We start from the raw sequence: 15,890 nt of genomic DNA, 5'->3' as shown, positions 1-15,890 counted from the left end.
CTTTCTGCCTCGGCTCTCCACCGATCCCCTGTATCCTCCGACTGCCTCCGTCATCCTCCTGTGCGCCCCTCGACACCCCGCAACACCATCCTAGCCAGCCGTCTCGTATCCTGGTACCCCACTCTTCACTTTTCATCCACCCTTCGTGCACACCCTCTCTTTGGCACCACCACAGAGCTCGTTCGCCTGCCGCTGCCGCCACCACCACGTTTCTGTACTCTCCACCGCGCAGACACGCTGGGAGTACTAAACGGGATTGTTGCTACGTTGCTCTTGGCGACCAGCAAGTGTCGCCGTCGTCGTCTTCGTCGAAAACGAATACAACGACACGACGGCGATACTTGCTAGTCGCCGTCGAAGACGAAGATGAAGGCGACGTTCGAGCGCTTGCTCGCTCTCATATCTACATCCTCGTCTTTCGTTGCTCGAAACCTCACTTCGTTTTTGGATCAATCGACATTTCGGCAAATGGAAATGCTATGCATCCTTGCCCCCCGCATTCTTTTTACATTTGATGATATTCGATAATTAAATTCGAATCGGAATTATACTCGCGAATTGATGGTTAAATCGATGCTCCCGCTTTCTACATTGACAAATGAGAAGCATTACATCAACGCATTTTACCATGAAATTTCTTTCCCTTCGAGAAAGGAGGAAATTAGAATCGCTTCAAAACGTTGCGTTTATTTAATGATCGTGTGATTTCAGTTGAACTGCGGATTGCAAGACGCTGCATTACTGCGAGTTTTCTTCATCGTACTGCATAGCTCTTTGCTTTCAAGAAAATTAAATTTCTACTCTGATAAATTATCCGGCCTTCCCAACACTTTTCTGTCATCTCTCGCTGCTCGACGTTTCGCTTTCGTGCATTTTCAGATACCAATTACGTTATTGCTTCATATTATTTTATCACTCCGCATTTTGCGAACTGAGTTTATATATACCTATATATTTCCCATTTTCATTACTCCATTATACATTAGCCGTAGCTATTAAAATAAAACCAATTTTCCCACTCATTGTTATTTTTATACGTGTTATATGTATACATGTTATTATACGTGTAATTCCAAAGCGAATGAATGAATATTTTCACAATAATTCGCTTTACTGCGAATGCTTTATCGCGAATAATCTAAAAGCGCGCACACATCCGCCGTTCTCACATAATTGACTCTCCCAAATTGAATTGAAACTATCGCTTCGCGATACCGACGTTAAAGGTCTCGAAATGGTTTCGCCATTAACCTACTTGCCGCAGCAAAACCGATACAAGCGAATCGAGTGTAGCACGTAATCCAATGACCTGCTCCAACGAGAACATAAATATTTCCAAATTCCGTGGACCATCAGTGGATGCATTGTAACATTAAAATATTTATTACAATTTCATCATAATTATTTTATTAATGCCAATTGTATTACGATAATATTACAATTTCAAATGCAATAATTTTAGTTACAATATTCTACAACAGAAAGATAGATGCAGGTTACATATTCGCATAAAAATGTAGTAACTTTGATATACGTGTATACGTGTATGTGTGAGGCTCTTGGGAAATCATGACATCTATTACTCGCGACAGATCGTTTCAAAAAAGAAATGTTTTATGTACCTGTCAGCGACTGTATATTATGCATCACGCTCACTATGTTATCTTTAATCTAGATTTTTTAATTACGTATTTCAAACGAATATACTCTTCGTAAAAATTTTTTTGTCATTTCTTGTTCGTGTTTGATATTGTTATTAGGTAATAAACAGAACATTAGTAATCTCGTTTAGTAGCAACAGCTGACAGAAAGTACAGAGCACTGACGACTTTACAGTGACACTGTCGTCGCCTGACATACGATCGCGTGCGCGTTACAACGCAGGGTAAACAGCCCTTATTGGCCGTAACACCATAGCAGAATGTCAACCTTCGACCAGTAATCTGCGTTCCATGCTCGGTATGCTCGTTACGACCCTGTTCGCCGCACGATAACTTCGAGGTTACTATCACCACTTACATTTCGCCATCAACGGCACTGCCATTTGGATAGCAGTGGCTACTGCCACTGATTTGCAAATGAAACATGCTCGAGTTAGTGGAGGAATAAAAGAAAATGCAGAGATTTATTTCACTTGCCTTACCCGTGCGATAAGGGTGAAATTATTTCTACAAACTGCTTTCGGTTAATTACTTGCATATAGCTCGAGTAATCTAGATTCTAGCACCTACGAGGCGAAATTGTGATAACGGCTGTGTGAAATAACGTTAACGTGATACCATTATTATAGCGCCCTTACGTTGTTGCTTTACACGTAATTAATATCAAGAATCATATAAATCATAATTTAAGTAAAAATATAAAGGTAGTTTGAAGAATGTGCGTTTTGATAAATTTTCTTCTATCAATAAAATATTCAAATGATTTTTTTCTATAAACACAGCATACTTTATATCAATTGCATATGAAATTCTAGACATTGTTACTGTTTTTTTAAATATTAGGTGTTGGAATTAATTCGTAGCGTTTTTTAATGAAAGAATGTTATTTATTTCACATGAGCATTAAAAAATACATTAATGAAAGTACTTCCAATCACTTGTAAAACGCTACGAATTAATTCCAACACCTAATATATATTGACAGAAGTGAATATATTTTTGGTATTTGTGATTATAATTGTATAATAAAATAATTATGATTAAAAGTTCCATTTTTATAAAATTATTACACTTATTACGGCTATAATGTTAACAATAATAATAATTTTTCTATATACCAAAAAATGTATATATAAGTGGCATAAAAAATAACTATTATAACAATAATAACATAAAAATGGAGCTCTTAACCATAATTATTTTAACTAACTATTTTAACTATATATAAAATTATAGTACCAAGCACTTTTCTCTCAATGTACAATCCAAAAGAATTAACAACGATGTATAATCTGTGTACTTATTTGCCTGTAGGCACTTTCTCACGGCGCTTCGAGCGCAAACTACATGACGGATGAAGTCTCTAGAATATCCAATGAAGTCAACGTGCAAACTAAGGCAGAGGTATGAACGCGCGGATGGATTACGGACGGTTGCGATTCGTGGTCCGCGTGCGGCCCCCCCCCCCCCCCCACAAGCGAGCGAGGTTTAGGCGCGTGCGAGCTGGATTTATGACCCCCATTATGACGTTGACGTATCGCCTTCGTGAGGGTGGCCTAAAGCAAACCCAAGGCGAATCTAAGCCCCGTGTATCTAAGCCAACGGCTAGCCACAGGTCACCACGACCGGTACGAGAATACTCTGGACTAATCCTGCGGCTCACCATATCTGCGATAGCTTTAATTAACAATAAGTTTCGTTCTTGCGACATATAGTTCGTATAATACTTTTTCTTATTATTATCTTATTTTCGTCTTACGAAGTAGAGTACATTAACAACTACATCGAAAAAGATATAAATACACAAAAGAAATTATTATAATTATAATGATTATAATAATTTTGCAAAAGTATTCAAAAATTTAGTTAGATACAAACGAGTATCTACAGTTAGATAAGATATCCGAAAATAATTTGCTTTAAACTATCAAAATAATTATGTTAGATGTTCAAGCTAGCTGCTAGAACGTCAAACCTTTTTACACAAAAAATATTTTGCTACTCCAGCTAGAATTATCACTGTTTTTTGTATCCGATGGAAAATTATGTATCATACACATAGAATTTATAGCACAAATCTAAATTCTATCTCTGTCATCTATGTGATTAGATTCAATACAAATCGCAATACTTGTTAAAAATTTATCTATTTTAGCTAATTTGTCATATTTACATTAGATAATTTTCACTATAATTGTAAGATCACTTTTTTTAGTATAAAACATTGTCCATTATGCTTGAATGTTTTGCCATAATTATTTTGACATTTAACAAAATAATTTTCAGGTGTGTATTTGGCTAAATTTTTAGATACTTCAGCAAAATCGTTCCTTCTGAATATTAGATAACGCCTAACATAAATTTGTTTCTTGTATTAATGATTTAATATTTCAAATATATTCGATTATAGTATCAAGGTCGTGTTCCAAATTTACTGCCAACACTGAAAGTGCTATTCAATACTGGCAGTCAATTTTTGAACACACCCCAAGAAAAGAACATTTCATATTTCACGTTAGGGGTGAGGAGTCATTCGAACAAAACAGCAAACACACATCCGAAAGTCAAGAACACCGAATTAACGAACACCGCACTGTCGCCAAGTTGGACAAACGACGTAATCGCGGCGCGCCACGAAAATTATTGGCATCTTCCGTTCCATAATGGTTGTCTAGCGCCGCAATAAAGCGACAGGGGTAGGGAATCGGGGAGACAGTGGCGCATTGACGATTTAAAGGGCGTGCGAACTCGCTTTTACGCGTCGGATGCGAAACCCCGCGATTCAATTTATATCCTCTGACCGCGCGCTTCCTGTCTGCGACGCACACAATCTTTCGAGATTGCACCACTTCGTCCACTTCCGGGGGATTTCGCTCTTCCCCCGTCTATCCTCCTACCCCTCTATGAAATACGACAATGATTCTATCGGCAGCGAGCGTCGCGACGATTCTCAGGAGGGTGGAAGGGTGACGCAAATAAATCGCGTTGCAAAATGGACTGGGCGGCATGTTATAATGGTCGACGTTACGCATCGGCGAGTGTCAAAACACCGTAGAGAAGCTGCAGCTACGATGCATTAAAGGGAATCGAGTTAATGGACAAACGCGATCGTGAAACGGGAATCGGCCATTCGCGAAGGAATTGTCAAAATACATGGTGAAAGTAAATCGAATATTGTAAGCGAAATCCCGACGAGAGTAAAATAGCAGATATCACATCGATATTACAAACACCTCATTTCTTAACCCTTTACTGCACGATGTTGCATATATGCAACATCTTTTTCTCTTTCGTTTTTTGATTCTCAAACTCCACTTTTAAGATTTCTGCATTAAATGCAATAAATTGTTATATGATCCTCAGATACTACTTTAATAACAAGTTAGGTACAGGAATTTTTATTTTACAACTTGAATTGATTGATTATAAATAAATTGAGCGCAAAAAACCCTACTTTAAAAAAATGTGTGTGTATATATATATATAGATACATTTTTTGGCATAGGTTATTAATCAAAATTTTTGAGAGTCGCTGGTTACGAAAATGAAGTCAGATTTTCAAAATTCAGGGTGACGGATCCAACATGGCGGACCAAAAATTAAAAAAAAATTATTTAATAAAACTTAAGGGTTTTATTTGCTTTGAGAATTGATGTATTAGGGTTTTTTGAGTCGATGATTACAATTTTGAAATGAAATTCCCAGAATAAATTACCCACGGCATGTAACGTTACTGAAATGTTGCAAATTTCGATTATGATAAGAGAGAGAATAAGGATATTGCAATCAAAAAGACCTCTATATACCGATTTTTAAGGCAAATAAAGTATTTTTTTTAATTTTGGTCTGTCACATTGGATCCGTCATATTGAATTTTGCTAAATAGATTCGTGATCAGCGACCCAAAAAAACCCTTAGGTACAAAATTTCAAAAAATTTGACTGCAACGAATAATTCGTGCACCAAAGGTTTAGATTGTTTCTTGAGAAATAAAAATTCGATAAAACTCCATTCTCTCTCTGGCATAACGTAATGTATCTGTATTGTAACTTCACTCGATATCGTAAGTCGATTATTCCTTCTCCTTCAAGTGAGATCGAGGTCTTGAATGCACGGTCAGGGGATCGTACAGAGCTTTACATCGCCACGTATATGTAACTATAAGAGTCGAGAGACAAACGGTAGCGGTTATCTACCGAGGTTGGGACAAAGAGGGAGAAAGAGAGAGAGAGAGAGAGAGAGAGAGAGAGAGAGAAATGGAAAGAAACAGGGATAAAAGGAAATATATAGGTAAATTCCGATAACGGAGGCAACGCGAAAGGGAGGAGCGGCAGAACGATGGAGGAAAGGGAGGCGGAAAGAAGAGGAGAGGCCGTAAGAATGTAGCTCGAGTAAGAAAGATGGGACGAAAACATCGATTGCAGGGGCTTGTAACACCGCGGTACGAACAGAGGGATCAAGCCGAGCGATAAACCAAGCAGCCTGGAAAATGCCGGATCAACGGTACGATGTTTCAGCAAAAACTGTCTGGAATCGGAACAGCCAGGCTCAAAGAGAGAGAGAGAGAGAGAGAGAGAGAGAGAGAGAGAGAGAGAGAGAGAGAGAGAGAGAGAGAGAGAGAGAGAGAAAGAGAGAGAGAGAAAGAGAGAGATATGGACGGGAGGGGAAGAGGGAGGGAAAAGCACTCGCCAGGGTGGGATCGAAAACGAGCGTTGGAATCGCGAGGGCTCTCTCTCGTGGTTTCCTGGTCTACGATTCCACCCTCCTCCAACCCTCGTACTTCGGCGAACGCTTTACCGCGATATATACACGTGAGTACATATATGAATTTTACGTTATGCACCACGTTATATCGTCGTCCTGTAGACGCGCACCAAGTCCCGACGGATTTATGAGGGAAGTAACACGAATTAAACTAACGTCTGCGCACGCCGACGATGCGACGTACCGTAAAACGCCGATCTCGCCATGAAATCGAAAATGAGGGTAATTCCCCGTGATAAAATATAACGAAGTCGCATACGAATGTATAACAGCCGCACTGGTACGCACGTTGATATCAAGATAAATTCCACGTTAACTAATTACCCGCCCGTATACTCTATATTTAATATTAATTAAGTTGCACTGTTGTGTTAAATGAGAGACAAGTTTCATCGTATAAAAACAGATGCTTGATATTCCGTCTTGTAGAAATAAACTGCTCGAATAGAAATGGCGAATCTTTAAAAATATATACTCATATCTATAAACAATAGCGCATAAATATAATAATTATTGACTTTTTTCAAATTAAGGGATGTAAATAAAAAATAACCTTTAATTATCCCGTTTTATTTTATTTCAATTTTTCTTCTTTTTGTCGCATTATCTTCATAAAAGATATATGATGTATATATAATGTAGTGTAAATGTATGCGAATATCTATAGAGTATATTGAACTCGAAAAGATTCGCTAAAACTAAACGATTATTCGTCATCATTACGAGGAATCATCAAAATGATAAATGAATATAGGAGATTGCCATCTATACAAGAATACGTAAAACTGATCACACACGCGAGATTAAAATGACTCATCAGAGTTACCTCTGTAGATAACTTATCGAATGACGGTTGCTTATGATAAACTTTAATTACTTGATCAATCTAACAATTTTAACCCGATCAGACTTGGCCTCGCATTTAACGTGGAAAATGAGATAAGTCTGCTGTCTATTGTTAGCTATTCTGTTAATTAATTATCTTTATCAACCGAAGAAGGAGGCGGCAGAAGTCATCGCACACTATTGGAAGATGGCTTTAGAGAATGATGTCAAAGAGTGGCTCCAGATAAAGTGATGAACCCAAGTTACCGATCAGAACATCAATATAACCGCGAGATATCCGCTAGAAGCGTGGTAAACGTCAAAACAGCTGTTTTGGTTGCCTAATTGAGTAGCACGCGTGAATCCCGGTTCAACGGAACGGACAGCTCAGTAGTTTGATTATGTAGTGTATCGAACATGAAGACGATAGAGGGAAAAGTAATAATGCTGGGTTCGCAAGGTAAGCGTTCATCGGTAAACGATCAAGCTACCTAATTATCGTTATGTAATGCCAACGAAAGGACACCTGACGCTGCGATGCAGCGAATCGCGGAACGGCGAGGACGCGTGATCGCAACGGCGATCGCATACCTCGGGAATCGATCATCGCGTCATTGTTCCCCTGGTGCTTCTTTTACAGAGAGGTTAGGTGAACGTTATCCATGAACACAGATATATCAATCTGTATCTAGTAATACACGCTGCTTACGTGCGTGACTAGAAATGTCGCAACACACTGATACATACCTACTCGATCGCGTCGCGTGAGAATAAAATCCGCTTATTGTTAGATTCGAAAAAAGATTTTTTTTCATATATATTGTGATAATTTTAATTAATGAAATCAATTTTTTGTACGCGTATAAATATTTGCTTCAATTTATGTACGATAATTCCTGTATTTGCAGAAATAACAATCGTAAAAATTGCAAACGTTTCGATTCGCTTTCTGGTTTTTCTCGAAGCATTGATTTTGCGATCGTTATCTCTATTATTGTTATAGTTTTATGTTTAATATATGGAAATAAGTAATTATATGTTAACAAACATATTCCGATTTCTTAGTTATCTTTCTTCTATCCAAAATTTGTTATCGGTTTCTTTTTTTTTTCTGAGATTAATTGTATAAAGCAATCTTTAGAATTCCGAGCTCATTATATCTTTGTTTGGTGCAGATGATAATATTTATACTCGCGTTAAAACATATTCGAATCTGGAGGTCAAAATCCGAGGATGACACATTTCTCGAGACAACGCACGCAGAGATAATAGAGAAATGGAATTCCGTATTGAGTATACATATATCTAACGTGTATGTATATATATATATATATATATATATATATATATATATATATATATATGATGTATGTATATATATATATCTTCTTTATCGTAATCATTTCGTAAAAACATATATCTATTTTCGACTGATGTAACGTCTGATAAAAAGTATGATAATTATATGAATGAAAAATATAGCAATATGAAACTCTTAATTATTATGTTTAATATATAGAAATAAATAATTATACAATAATATATTAACAAACATATTCCGATTTCTTGGTCATCTTTTTTCTATCCAAAATTTGTCGGTTTTTTTTTCTGAGATTAATTGTATAAAGCAATTTTTTAAATTCCAAGCTCATTATATCTTTGTTTGGTACAGATGATAATATTTATATTCGCGTTAAAACATATCCGAATCTGGAGGTCAAAATCCGAGCATGACACATTTCTCGAAACAATGCAGAGATAATAGAGAAATGGAATTCCGTATTTTGAGTATACATATATGTGTATATATATATGTATCTTCTTTATCGTAATCATTTCGTAAATACATATATCTACTTTCAGCTAACGTAATGTCTGATAAAAAGTATGATAATTATATGAATGAAAAATATAGCAATATGAAACTCTTAACTATCAAAGTAAAAATTATATAGGCGTGCAGTTAATTTGTACAAATTTTTATTCCCTCCTTTTAAAATTTCATATGCTACGCTCGAATATAAAAAAAATTAAAATGTTAAATAAATAAAATTATATGTGGATTATATATAATTATAAGATACTTTAATAAAGTCGCGTTGGAAAATAATCGAAAATCAAAATTGATAAAATAAAAAATTTTTGCATGGAAAATCTTAATTAATTTTTAAATAATAGTATGTTATCTTAATGTTAATCAATATCGCGTAAAGTTCACATGTTCAAGTCTGTTAATTGCGGTTACGTGTATCGATGTCATTCATATTTCGCACCACGATATTTATTTTTATCGCTTGACTAATTCTTTTTTAATTTTTATCGCACAAATAGTATATACAATAATTAGTCGATGTATAACGAGTTAATTACAAACAGAAATTTCGATTGTCATATACAAATATTCTGCTTCGTATTTTAATAATTACATGCATATTATATTACTATAAAAATTTTATTGATCTACAATACTTTTATCTATAATATTCTTAATTTAAATTTTTAACATTGTATATCCTATTATAATTTTCGCAGATCTATTGCCTCAATTAAAATAAAAGATAATCTGACCGATACGACGCGCAGCAGCGGAGTTATGATTGTATCATAGCTGCATTGATTTGTAAAATACAAATATATCTAAATATATATATATATATCCAAGTCACAGCAACATCCACAAAATAAATAATTAATTATTAACACTGCAAAATATAATTATCGCATGCAATAAATTTGCTTTAAATTTTTTATTGGTCTTTTTCAAGCGGAGATATTTAAGTAATTAAATTTTCGATGAATAATAAATAATAATAAGTAATAAGTGAACAATAAATTACTTACATGCTTACGCCATAATTGCTCTGGTGTTATCCGATGCTGTTATCTTCCCAGACCTCCTCCTCCTCCTCTTCTTCTTTGATTACTGTTCGTCGCACTCACATAACACTCACTCGGAGAAATATAATTAAATAGGGTTGCGCGGCACTTTGCAAAGCACATCAAGTATTAATTCGCTGCACATTTTATTAAATTACGACGAAAAAATAACACGAAAGAAGTACGATCTTGCGAAGCTACGCTCAAGAATCATAAATTGACGAATAAGTTAGATCTGTCTGTCAATTCGACGAACGACTCTCTTCTGTTAATGACTGATACTTTAAAAATGACTTTGGCAATTTTATGTCAATAGCTGCGATGTGATATAATTAATTAAAATTCTAGCTAATTATAACATGTTTAAAAATACACATAGAAAGAACCATTTTATAAAGTATTTAAAAATTTAGCTAGACACATCTAAAAATAAATTTTGTCAGACCAAAATAATTATATAGAACGCTTCAGCTTTAATAACGATGTTGCAAGCGCTTTAACATTCTAACAATTAATTTGTCCTACATAATTATTTTGATAGTCCAAACAAAATTATTTTCAGATCTGTATCCAGATAAAATTTTAAATTTTTCTGCAAAACCATTCTTTCCATGCACAGATCCAGAAACATATATTTGAGAATATCAAAATTCATTAAAGAATTAATTGTCCGTAATACTGAAATTTCCCGGAAATACCGTAATACGAATAATAATAACAATCGTATCTTTTATGTTTCTTATTGCTTTGGTCTTTACAAATCAATCGCATAAAATGTTCACTTTAGCTAATAATCGTTACCTCGATACATTTACAAATCATAAAGATCATCGTATTAATAAAGATAAAGCAATTGCGCGTACACGAGCATGGATGATCAATCAATTAATTATTTAAAAGACTTGATCATGTCTTCTAATACTCGCGATCGTATTTCGATAATAGGAAGGATAATAACAATAGCAGGCTGTCCGTTGGCGAGTTTCGCCGCGTGAATGTCAACATGACCTTACGTATGAACGTATACTTTATCGCAACGGACAGTGAGCATTAAACGTTGTATAACCGTTAAACAATTTATCGCTATCACAAAATATAAAATAAATGGGTTCCGAATCTTTTATTCATGTCATATACGTTTCGTATTGATGATTATTAAATCGCTACGTGCCGTGGATTTCCTTCGAACTTCGTTGATCCAGCAATTACATGTTACTTCGCGAATTCGAAAATAATCGACAAATCAATCGTATAAAATGTCCACTATAACTAATAATCGTTACTTCAATACATTTACGAATCATAAAGATCATCGTATTAATAAAGATTAAGCAATTGTGCGTACGCGAGCGCGAATGATCAATTAATTATTTAAAAGACTCATTATATATCAGTAAAGCGACGCATATCGATTCAAGAATTATTAAAGGGATATTTAGTACACTTAGTAAATGTCGCGAAAAGGTAATTTACAAATCCTATCTCGTGCTGCGCGTTTTGATTCCTATTTCCGATAAATGCGTCGCGCGAAGTATTTTATCTCAATAAATAATTATCGCCTAGAAATTCTTATTCGAATGGAAATTAAGTTTAGTTATACGGATAGATATTTGTACAAAATAATCATAAAGAACAATCGCGTTTTCTTTTAGAAATCGTCGCGATTATTAATCGTCGTCTTGAGGGAATTTAACGCGACGACATGCGGAACAGCTCGCGCCGCTGCCTGTTTGCCCGAACGTCGTCACACGAATTAACCGAAAAGCGACCGCCACGCGGCGCATGGATACAAACGACGCGTTTTACGTCACACAAAAACAATGCCGAACGTTAGAACATGCGTGCCACTCAATCATAATATTCATTAAAGATCTACAAGGTGTTTCAGAATTTGGAATGGAATTCTACTTATATTTTTATATGTTGAGTAATATAAAAGATTTGAAGAATCAGAAATATACATATATAAAGTATATATTAAAATAGATACATCAAAATTCAGCGTAAAATTATAAAAATATAATACACTATTCTGAAATCTGACACTAAAGTGGAAATTATAAATTATATTATTTATAATAAGAATTCACTTAATTGGTACGGTTCAACTCGTGATGTTCTAAAATAAAAATAGACAATGAAATGACCAAAAAGACGAACAAATTGATTGAAAAATTAATATCATATTTTAATAAATTATTATAATTTTTCACCTTCAGTTTGCTCGTCTTTTTGTCCTTCCCATTATCTATTTCCAAATTCGCTTAATATTCTCACTCTTACATTTTGTAATAGTTTTAATGATTAAATTATCATATATATTAAATTTAGCGTTTATTTGAAGAAATATGATTATCTATTTAAAAATAAATAATTAAATATAAGCAATAATAAGTTCATCTATACCATTATATGAATAAATCAAACAATTAAGGAAAAAGGCCCAATATCAATTTTGATCATAATGCTAATAGCAACTTAATATTTGTAAATAACTTATTGCAAAAAATATGCCAAATCCCGACTGAGGTAATATTTTTCACAATAAGTTACTATTAGCATTATCATCAAAATTGATATTGAACTTTATTTGTGAAATCATTTTAGTTTATGATGTTCTTTATAAGTTCGAGTAATCGGCGTGCAATTTAAAGAACTGGAAAGATTATGTAAAATATGTAACGTAAAAATATCATTAGATAGATATTAATATCTATTTGCGACCGTTTATAGAGAGAGAGGCCTTTTTCTTCATTGTTTAATTTTTAATTAAATATAATTGCATGAATGCAATTGATTATGCAAAAATTAATTTATTTGCATTATATCGAATAAAGACTCAATTATAGATAATCTGAAATACTTGGTATTAGACAAGACAATCGATTTTTTTTGTATGTAAAACGGTATTCGATAAATATAACATTATCAAGTGTCTCAACTAATATTAAACAATAATAATATCGTATGAAAGTATAATTAAAATATAATACTCAATACTATTTTCAGGTGTTGGTAAAACGAGCTTAATTGGACGTTACGTTGGAAATGTCGAACATGTAAGTCCTACAATAGCAGCATCTTTCTTCAACTGCAAGATCAATTTGGAAGATGTGAAGATAAAATTGCAAGTAGGATTTTAAAAAATTATATTTTTTTACGTTTTTATATTAATATTCAGCAATTAATTTAATAGATTAAGTACATTGCTTCGATGTTTACGTTTTTTGTTTGTATTATCTTTTCTTGATTTCGATCCACCCTTTTCGCTTTGATTGTCTCAATATCTTTGCACTTTTAATGACATAAAAAAAATGCATGCTTTATCTAGCAACAATACTGATTTTAGCAATGTTTAAAGAGAATTAAATTAATATAAAGAATTAAAGAAGCCCCACTTTTATATAGGTATGGGACACGGCTGGCCAAGAGAGATTTCGCTCCATGGCGCCGATGTACTACAGGACTTGCAACGCAGCTCTGCTAGTGTTCGATCTTACGCAGTATAGCACCTTCGTCGCAATCAAGAGTTGGGTGAAGGAGCTACAACAGAATGTGGAGGAGACGATGGTGCTAGTTTTGATCGGCAACAAATCTGATCTGGTGCAAAAGCGTCAAGTCGACGGTGAGGAGGGTCGGAGGTACGCCACAACAATTGGTGCTACATATCATGAGATTTCAGTGCTATATAACGAGGGTGTAAAAACCGTTTTCCTGGCGATCGCTATGGGTCTACGAAGAATGGCATCAGACAATAACGATAACACTACTCTTAAGATTTCCGACTCTAATAACTTTTTTAGAAACGATGACATGCTGCTGCCCTCGCCCTCCATCGAGGAGAGCCCGCAGAACACCAGTATTGCACACGGCATACACGAGAAGCCATTTACCTGTTGTTAGTTGTAATAGTTCATTAAAAAAAAAGACGGCAATAATTAAGTAAAAATTGCGCCTCGCTTAGGAATCATCGTCAATTACCAAAGAGTTTACTAAACACTGAAATATGCCGCACTTTTGCAGGTAGTTTCGTTAGTAAACCACAAATTTTTGTCTCGTGACGCGCCTTCGTTTTCGAGATACAAAATATACATATGTATAAAACACAAAGCAATTGAACATCTGCTCTTCCAGTCTGGTGTTAGTCAAATCTTTTTTACGACGCTCGCGTGGATTTAACGCGAAAATTAAATCGATGATAATAGACATTATACAGGATGTAACTAAAATAAAGCGACAAACTTCTGGGGCGACAAGCTCCCACATCAAGTAAGAAAAAAGTTCATACAAACATATAAACATGTAAATATATATTCGCAAATTCACTGTTACTGAGATACAATAAATGTTATTAATATAAACGAAAAAGTAATATTATTATTTAATATTATTTATTTTTAATTATCAATATATTTTTAATTGCAATATACATTCAAAGTATCTCATTTTATCTCATTTTTTAATACGTCGAACTAGGCTCTATTAACAAATATTTCATATATGAATTTGAAAAAAAAGTTAAATTCAGTTAATCATATTAATTATTAAGTTCTTCTTATGTGTCTAATAATTAATAGGTTTCTTTACAAATGAGCTTTTTCAAAATTTTTTTTAAGTAATAAAATACTTAGCTAAGTGCATTTATTTCAAATCTGTTTTTTTTTATTAAAAAAAGTGTGAACATTCGATATCTTTTTTATGTACTTGGCGTATAATTTTCTTTTTTAAAAATATTTTTTTCGGCATGTTTATATAAACTTTTTCCGTGTTTTGATGTGAGGAACTCACCTTCGAAGTTTGTTCTCTTATTTTAGTTATCCAGTATGTAAACCGAGTTTTTATTATAAATAAGTATAAAACTGAGCTTGATAAACAAAAAAGATTATATTTTTTGCATATTAAATGTAGATCTCATGATAACGCGGTATAAAAAATATCAAATCGAAATTATAGTTATGACAATACAAATGGGAAATGCATTCTGCATGAAACTCAGTTATCAACTACACATACTTCAAAATTTTCTAATTCGATAAATTTCGACGTATTCTAATTCTACTTCATAATGTGATAATAGAAATACGTGATTTTACGTGTTGTGCAAAAACTGATTAATGTACGCATGACGATTATGCTACTTGCTATTAGAAAGTTAATTTTCGCAAATTACAATAATAATTACTTAATGATTAACTGCTTTTTTTATTTTCATAATTTTATACAAACAACAGTATTCTACGTCGGTGCGTGAATTATTTATGCATGAAATAGCTTAAATGTGGAGACACGGTAGTGACTCAGCGTTAAGAGTAGCAATTTATATTACGTTGTTCGCGAAGACTGCTAAACTTTAAGTTCGAATATTTATCTATGCTATGCAAACGATGAATTTCGATATTTTTAAGAAAAAAACATTTTACTTTTTGCATATATTATATGATAGGCATGATCACGCGCGCATTCTCATTGAACATATTTTCAAAAGGTTTTATAACAAAAAAAAATATATTTATGATAAAAAAATATATAATGCATTTATAAATAATTTTCCTTCGAGCTCCTGTTAAATTGTATGATTAATAACGTACAGGTTTTATTGCTTAAAGTATTCACTCTATGTGATGTCTACCTTATATTTCATAATTAAATATAAAACACTAAATTGAGAGATATAATATTATTTTAAACAAGGTCAAGATAAGATACTCTTGTTCGAAAAGTCCGAAAAGCTGTGCCTCCTCGGGAAATCTGCTCGTCTCGCTA

General features: G+C 33.8%; 1 protein-coding gene across 2 annotated transcripts; it reads left to right on the top strand.

Moving 5' to 3' along the window:
- Positions 1-7,257: 7,257 nt before the first annotated feature.
- Positions 7,258-15,657, top strand: LOC105147011 (RAS oncogene family member RabX1). Of its 2 annotated transcripts, XM_011057709.2 has the most exons (4): positions 7,258-7,710; positions 13,137-13,258; positions 13,536-13,768; positions 13,931-15,657. In XM_011057709.2, the coding sequence occupies exons 1-4, from the start codon at positions 7,668-7,670 to the stop codon at positions 14,028-14,030; spliced, it is 498 nt and encodes a 165-aa protein (XP_011056011.1). In that variant the 5' UTR covers positions 7,258-7,667; the 3' UTR covers positions 14,031-15,657. The 2 variants fall into 2 exon arrangements, with proteins under 2 accessions (XP_011056011.1, XP_011056010.1); XM_011057708.2 differs by having other exon boundaries at positions 7,282-7,710; positions 13,536-15,657.
- The last annotated feature ends 233 nt before the right edge of the window (positions 15,658-15,890 follow it).

Source organism: Acromyrmex echinatior, chromosome 15, assembly GCF_024713525.1.
Source record: "Acromyrmex echinatior isolate Ae372 chromosome 15, ASM2471352v2, whole genome shotgun sequence".
NCBI classification, from domain to species: Eukaryota; Metazoa; Arthropoda; class Insecta; order Hymenoptera; family Formicidae; genus Acromyrmex; species Acromyrmex echinatior.
This window is presented reverse-complemented; position numbering and strand designations above follow the sequence as displayed.

Bases quoted from the DNA above. Each gene is read 5' to 3' on its own strand.
- LOC105147011 (XM_011057708.2), top strand. From the start codon at position 7,668: ATGAAGACGATAGAGGGAAAAGTAATAATGCTGGGTTCGCAAG. The intron at 7,711-13,136 runs GTAAGCGTTCAT...TACTATTTTCAG, and splicing joins AATAATGCTGGGTTCGCAAG to GTGTTGGTAAAACGAGCTTA. The intron at 13,259-13,535 runs GTAGGATTTTAA...ACTTTTATATAG, and splicing joins ATGTGAAGATAAAATTGCAA to GTATGGGACACGGCTGGCCA.